We start from the raw sequence: 7,500 nt of genomic DNA on the forward strand, positions 1-7,500 counted from the left end.
TTACCCTTAAAAAGGAATACAGTAAATGGTTGACATAAAAATTGAGTACTGCACAGTTTTTTTCATAATAGCGGATTTACAGTTAGGTGCAAAATGGTACTAATGTTAATACCTCTAATTCATGGGATGCCGCTTTCTTTGTCACTTACAGTAAAAAGCCGATTTTCTTGCTACTGGGCAAAACGTCGTCAGTCAACAAAAGTACAATTCCATAAAATATCAAAACATGTACATAATGTTTTTTGAAAGGTAGTACAGTACAGGTAAAATTCAATCAGTTTAAAATTATATACTGTACAGGTAATGACGAATGAGAGAGAGAGATACTGTAATAAAGTAACTGTACTCTTTTGTTTCATATTTATGCAAATATATAAATACAAATTGTCCATTCTGATTTTACACCTAAAAACACAAAAACTTAAAAATTAAACACACTTTCTTGCAGGGGTATCATCTTTGAAAAATGCAGTAACAAGGGTATCACATCTTGTAAAGTACACCAACTGAACGTGCTGTAATTACATGCACATACAGATTGCATGCACTTTTCTCAGAGGTGAACAGAGTAATTTTCAAAGAATGACACTTATACAACTCTTAGTTACATCTCTGATATTACATTAACCAATTTTATCAAATGAACGCGACTGAACAACCTCATCTCAAGGTCATTCTCCTTGACAAAGACTTTGCAAATGGACATAATACTTGTATGATATTTATGTACAGAAATATAAATATAAAAATTCCCATATCGATTTTACAGTTAAAAGTATGAAAACTTTTAAAATGTACTTTCAAACATTAAAAAGCATTTTCTGCAGGGTATCATCTTTGAAAGTGCAGTAACTTTGCAAATGGGTATCACATCTTGTAAAAGTACACTAACTGAATGTGCTGAAATTACCTTTGCATCATATTTATGCATGTGAAAAAATAAAAATAATACATTTTCGATACAGATTTTACACATGAAAGCATGAAATGCATTTTTCAAAGAGATTTTAAACATAAAAGCATGAAATGAATTTGTCATAGAGATTTTGCACATTAAAACATGAAATGCATTTTTCATACAGATTTTACATTAAAACATGAAATGCATTTTTCATACACATTTTACAAATAAAAGAATGAAATGCATTTTTCATACAGATTTTACACATAAAAGCATGAAAACTTGTAAATTACTTCAAAAATTAAACACCCACTTCTGCAGGGTTTCAAATTTCTGTCTGAAAAAATCACCCATTAGTTAGGTTCCAGTGAAAAGTTTTGTGTGTGTGAATTCACTCAACTTGAATCGTAAGATCGGTTATTGTGTATATATATTCTGTAATGGACACCTCTCCACTACACCATAAACACTTCCAATTCCTAAACAATGTATTCACAAACCAGATACAAAGTCCACAATGGGTGGAATCATACCACTAATTAAACTGTGTGCAAGACCAACTCAGGGGGCAAAATAAACACTGCTAAAAATTTAATACATAAGTCACAGACAGAAGTAACACCTGAACCTCAATAATACACAAAATTAATGAAAACCACACACCCTTAATTATAAACAACACTTACACAGTTAAAGACAGACCTTAACACATATACGAAAAAAGAGAGGGGGTCCAGAAAGGAGGAGGAAACCCAAAAGATAGAATACCCTACCATGATACATTCTTCAGTGGTTAATGAATTCCTTCCACATGTCAGGGGAGAATCTCCCAGTGGCGGGGTATCTCAGGATCCACTCGGGCAGATGTGGATAATGGACAAACAGTGGGTCCACGTAATATGTCAGCAGTGGACTAGAGGCTGTGATCACACATTATTAATCAATGAATAATTATATTATCGTGGAAAGAGAGGTCCCACTGACATTGATACTGGATCAGTGGTGCTGAAGGACAAAGGGCAGCTAAATCCTTGCAACTGCAGGGCAAGGTGGATTCAAAAATAATCAGGCTGCCACAACCAGCAAGCAGGTAATAACCAAAAAGCAGCAGCAAAGGCAGACAAATTCAGCACGCTCTGGCGAAGATCCAGAAACAGACTGACTTTACTCTCCAACAGGAGCTTCCACAAACCCCTCTGCCGCACGGGGAGAGTGGGAGGGGGCCATGCACACACCCACAGACAATGTAAAGAAAAACAATTGTTAAATATTATACTTAACAAGCATACCACCAGTGAGGAGGAAAAACAAGCTAATTCTGAATACTTGAATAAAATATGTAAACAAAAATTTAAAATATAAAAAATTGAAGTATTTATCAAAATGAAACTAATGACAGCATAGTGAAAATTCTTATGTTGGTTTTGTATTATAAATTGTAATCAATGTTTTGGCTTGGAAATTGATTATGCAGTAAGTTTATTTTGCCATACTTAACTGAGTTCAGAGCCCTTTTCTTGCTTCCAGTAAGCATAAACTGAATCTTTAGATACTTTATTTATATGGGGCAAGGTTATTTTTCGTAATACCAAGTGGTTTTAAGTCAAAATACAACTTAAAATATGTCTTGTTGTGAAATTAATTTAGCTGTTATTTTCTTTAATAGATGACGTTGGCTGTTTGTTTGTTTTGTGTACAAAAAAAAAAAAATCAGGATTCCTTTCGCTATTTTCACTTGATTTCATGATAATATGAGCTTTACGTATTTATTTTTCATCAGCATGAAAATAGCAGTAATATGTGCTCTTTCATGCCCAGTAGTTTTGATTAAAATACTTTCCAATTTTATTTATGGTAGAGTTTCATCCATGTTGCTGATGCACAATAATTTATAGTCATTAGCAGCCTAAACATTGTTTTCTCAGCTTCAGTTACAACTTGCAGCTTAAATTTAGTAGTATATTTCTTTGCTGATCTTTTATCTATAGCGAATAAGGGTATAATGTAAAAATATGTCAGTACTATTCTACTTAAACGTCATTTGTAACATAACTACAGTAATTGTTTACTACCTTATGATGGTTGAAATATAAGCCAAACAGCTGTTGTTATCCGATTTGGTTATAAGCAAAACAACAGTTTCTCGTTCGGTTGCTTATTGCTGTACGCATTTACGCAACAGTATAACGTTACTAACAATACTTTTATGATTCTCTTTTACTTTTTTAACTAGAAGGTGGGGTAAGAGATGGAGGAAAAGAAGTTAGTCTATAGTAATTTGGTCTCTCTCGCTGCCCAATTGTATGCTGCTGCATGCGCTCATGCGAAATTTAAAAATATATTATAAATATTGTTGTATCAGTATTAATTGCTTACCCCATCACAAAATCGAATTATCCTAAGGCAAATTATCGTAACTCAAGCACTACCTGGTTGCCTGAGTATTTTAATAGTGCATTTAGTCATGAAAATATGAAAATACAGTAATTAGTGAATATTTCTCAGTGAAAAATACAGCGAATTAGCAAATTTTCAGTGAATAATGTGGATATATGTTCCATAGAGAAATCCATGAATAGGTGAGTCCATGAATCGTGAGAAGGTGAATACGGGGTTTACTATACATCAAACAAGTGTTAGAAATTCCAGAAGTTAAGACACCTTTTTGGCTGTTGATATATTACAGTAAGTCCCATAGACATAGAACTTCAATTTTTGAACTTTCAAAATGGAATCTTCATGTGCAATAAATTGATGGCTATTTGAATATATGCTAATTAAGAATTTTGGCAAATTTTAAATTGAGCACAGCAGCACAGTATGTTAGTTCATGTCTCTGGCACTTGACAGTGTGCAGATTATTATTATTATTATTATTATTATTATTATTATTATTATTATTATTATTATTATTATTTTTATTTTTTTATTTTTTTATTTTATTTTATTTTTTATTTTTATTTTTTTTTTTTTGTACCTTTGTCATATGCTCAGTTTTTGGACGTGGTTGTTCAGTAGACTGTGTATCTCCTTTTTGTTGAATTGTTGAACTATTTTGAACCCAGGACTATGGGTGTTACGCATAAAAGCAGTGTTCATCATGCTGGTACTGCTAAGAAATAATGTACACTGTACTAAATTAGAAAATGAGATTGGAACAAGGCACAAAAGTGATCAGCGTTGCACATCCATATAGCATAAATAAATCTATCACCCAAAGTCAGTGTTAGTTGTAGTTCTTGTATGGCAGCTGTTCTGCTTTACATGGTAGTTTAAAAATCTTTTCTTTGTGATAATTTTTTTATTTCATTGAATTTTGTTGGTTGTTAAAATATATTCACAAAATTAATTTTAAAAAATTACAAAAAGCTGTACATTATAAAAACATATAACAGTGAGAAAAAATAATTTTGTTATTGATCATTAAAATACAATGGAAATAGAAATAAAATATAAATCCATTGAGTATTTAATGCATTTTATTATGAACAAATGGTGGTAGGAATTCTTGTTGCACAAGTTAAACTAACTCACTAGCAATAAAGGAACCTGCTCTCTAAAAACAGTAGATAAAACTCTCAGTTGTTGATTATGAAGATGCAAGGGAAATTGATAAATAAAATACAAAATTAACTTGAAAATCGTTTTATCATGTATAAAAACATGTAGGACTTCTTGATATGTAGGCTAGCTCATAAGTGGCAGTTGAGATTAGGTGACTGAAAACTTAGAGGATAGGGAGTTGGAAGGTCCTGAGATAGATGCTAAAGCTAACTATGTTCACCTTGCAAACCTTAAGGTTTCCAAACCCACTTTTGTAACTAGAGCATATCTAGGGGATTTACTGTAGCCATCATCATCACAGTTGCTTCCAATACTGCATGAAATTCTGCCACTCATGCCTTCTTGTGCATTGTCTTCCACAAATCTCACTCATTTCCAGCCAACCTTCTCATAGTTCTTAAGCAAGTAGGTCTAGTCTTCCAACCCTTCTGGTGCTCATAAGAGCCCAACTGACATTATCACATATTATTCTCCCAAGGATTGTGCAAATGACATGTCCAGACCATCTCCATTTCCCTAGCATAATCTCTTCTATGCATGAACTTCTGTAATTTCCTTTACAGTACAAAATCTAACTCTCTTGTGCCTACTGAACAAACATGTGTTAAGAACAAATGCTGCATACCAGTTGTATGAGAGTCAAGAATACTGCCTCACTGGTATGTATCAGTATAATAAATCCCTGTTGAATAAGGAAAATTATGTATTAGTTTCCCTATAGGTCTGAATAATAGATGAAAGTGTAGCGGCTGCACTGTTGCTGTCATCATGACTTCCACACTAAAATTGTTCAAATTTGTCAATTTTTGTTCATTGTTGCACTACAGAATTTATCATACAGAACCCTCAGGAGGGTCAGGACACCACCTATAGTGTACCATGCGTGGTGCCCTCATGGTGGTACTAAAGGTTGTTTGTATCATACCATGGGATTCCTGCTGCATTACTCTCCGTTAACAGTCATCCACTCATTTTGGTCTCTTCCTATCTGTTATCCACTTGTAACTGTACCATGCTGTAATTTCCACCTCTGATTTAATAACAAATAGTTTTGTTTGGCTGTAATTCAAATTGTAAATTTGTAGTAGACATCTGGTTAACATACAACATTGGTTTTCATTTTTATTTTGACTATTGTAGTACATTTTACATTTACATAAGCAGTTGCATTTATTTGTACCTTTCAAAGTCTTATTTTCCCATAGAAGATGGAATGGATAGAGATTTAAATGTTAAATTTAGTATATCTGAGGAGATTTTTCAACATTTTGAATACTTAATTTAATTTTTCTGACTTTTAAAAGCGTTATCGCACTCCATCACGGTCACGAAGTCGTTCTCGCAGTGTAACACCACCTCACTGGCGTCAGGCTCAGAGAAGAACCATACCATATGATGTATTGCAGGTGAGAAAGAAGTAACTTTTTCAGAACATTTTTTGAAGGTTAACTGAATTTAGACTTTAATGGCCATGTCAAGTTTACTTTCAAAATTGTGCCATTTTTGTGCATGGTTTTCTGTTTGATGATTCATTACTTGAAATGATTAAAGTTTGCATATGACAAGTGAACAGTCTATATAGGTTTTGTGTAATTACGTGTAAACCAGTAGTGTACTTTGTGTGAAGTAAGTCTTAGAAGAGGATTGCAAACATTGCGATTTGTGTTTCCCTGTAAAATTGTATTTTTTTTTTATCCCAGTGCTGTGTTGTATGTAGAGTAATTAAGTAAATATACTGTGGTGGAGATGTACAGGATAATATCAAGGAAAAACATGGATCAAACTTAGACAAGAGCTGTTATTGTTAATAATGATGATGATTATGATGATATTAATAACAATAATTATTATTATTATTATTATTATTATTATTATTATTATTATTATTATTATTATTATTACAGCCAGTCCCCATTTATTGGCGATTTGGTTTTACGGCACTTGTCTAGCGACAAAAATTGGCAATTTTTGGCGATTTTCAGTGCTGAATATCAGGTATTGGTGCCGATATACACCAAACAGAAGTGCCAATCTCTGGTTATCAGCGCCGAAAATCGTCAGATATTATTTTCCACTTATCATCATGCTGTTGGACAGAACTCCCGCAGATGACCGTGGACTGCCTGTATTATTATTATTCTTATAACTCAGGATGAGCAAACACTTTTATACAAGAGACCTAAAGGGTCATTAACTTGCAAAATAAGAATGTCAGTATGTGAAAACAGAAAGTGCAGAAAAGAAAATGTTTTGGTTTTGCAGGCAGGCTGCTGCTGCAAACAGTATGTCGTTTTCTAATATCAGGTTTAATGATACTCAGTTTTATTTTGGTCACAACTAAAATGAGAAATAGTTTGCAAAGTACAGTTGTTGACCACCAAATGTTGAAGCAAGGAGCAAATTCATTCTTGCTTTTTCCCACTGTCTCCTGAATCCAGGTATATCAGTCTTAATTTCTGTGGAGTATCCTCATATTTATATATCACTTTTTCTTATAACTTCTCTCTCTGCAGGCTGATGCCCTCTTGGTTTTATAGTATGGTGACTCTGTCCAAAGAGGTTTTCAGCTGAAGATTTAAAGAAAGTAAAGTAAAGTATTTGTGGTTATTTTTTCCATGTGTGTGAAAATTCTAACTTCAGTGCTCAATATGGTTACGTAATGAAATGTACCTATACTGCATTGTTAGATTTGCACTACAAGTAGACATTCATGTGTTCAGAAGTTCTGAGATGTTTGGTTGAATAAGGTGCAACTTCCTGCATGTATATACTATACTTGTATTTCAGAATAGACAGTCACACTACTGCAAATTATTGTTAATCAAATGCAAAAACAGTTCTTACATGAATTTTTTTAAAGTGATTTTGTTTCATTGTGTGACCACATGCACAGAAATTCCAAGATCTGTGGAAAAGAAGTGTAATTGCATTGTACTGCATGTGTACTACAGAAGAGGAAATCAAAGGTATTAAAAATAGTTCCCTAAGTATTTATATGTACACCTAAGACTAACTTAGGTCTGTGGTTGCTTCTT

General features: G+C 33.1%; 1 protein-coding gene across 1 annotated transcript in view; it reads left to right on the forward strand.

Moving 5' to 3' along the window:
- Positions 1 to 7,500, forward strand: part of LOC136833757 (peptidyl-prolyl cis-trans isomerase G-like) — a 94,940-nt gene that overhangs the window by 69,937 nt on the left and 17,503 nt on the right. The window contains 1 exon segment of the mRNA XM_067095978.1: positions 5,770 to 5,871. Coding sequence (XP_066952079.1) covers positions 5,770 to 5,871 — 102 coding nt within the window.

The sequence above is a fragment of the Macrobrachium rosenbergii genome, chromosome 52 (genome assembly GCF_040412425.1).
Source record: "Macrobrachium rosenbergii isolate ZJJX-2024 chromosome 52, ASM4041242v1, whole genome shotgun sequence".
Classification (NCBI taxonomy): domain Eukaryota; kingdom Metazoa; phylum Arthropoda; class Malacostraca; order Decapoda; family Palaemonidae; genus Macrobrachium; species Macrobrachium rosenbergii.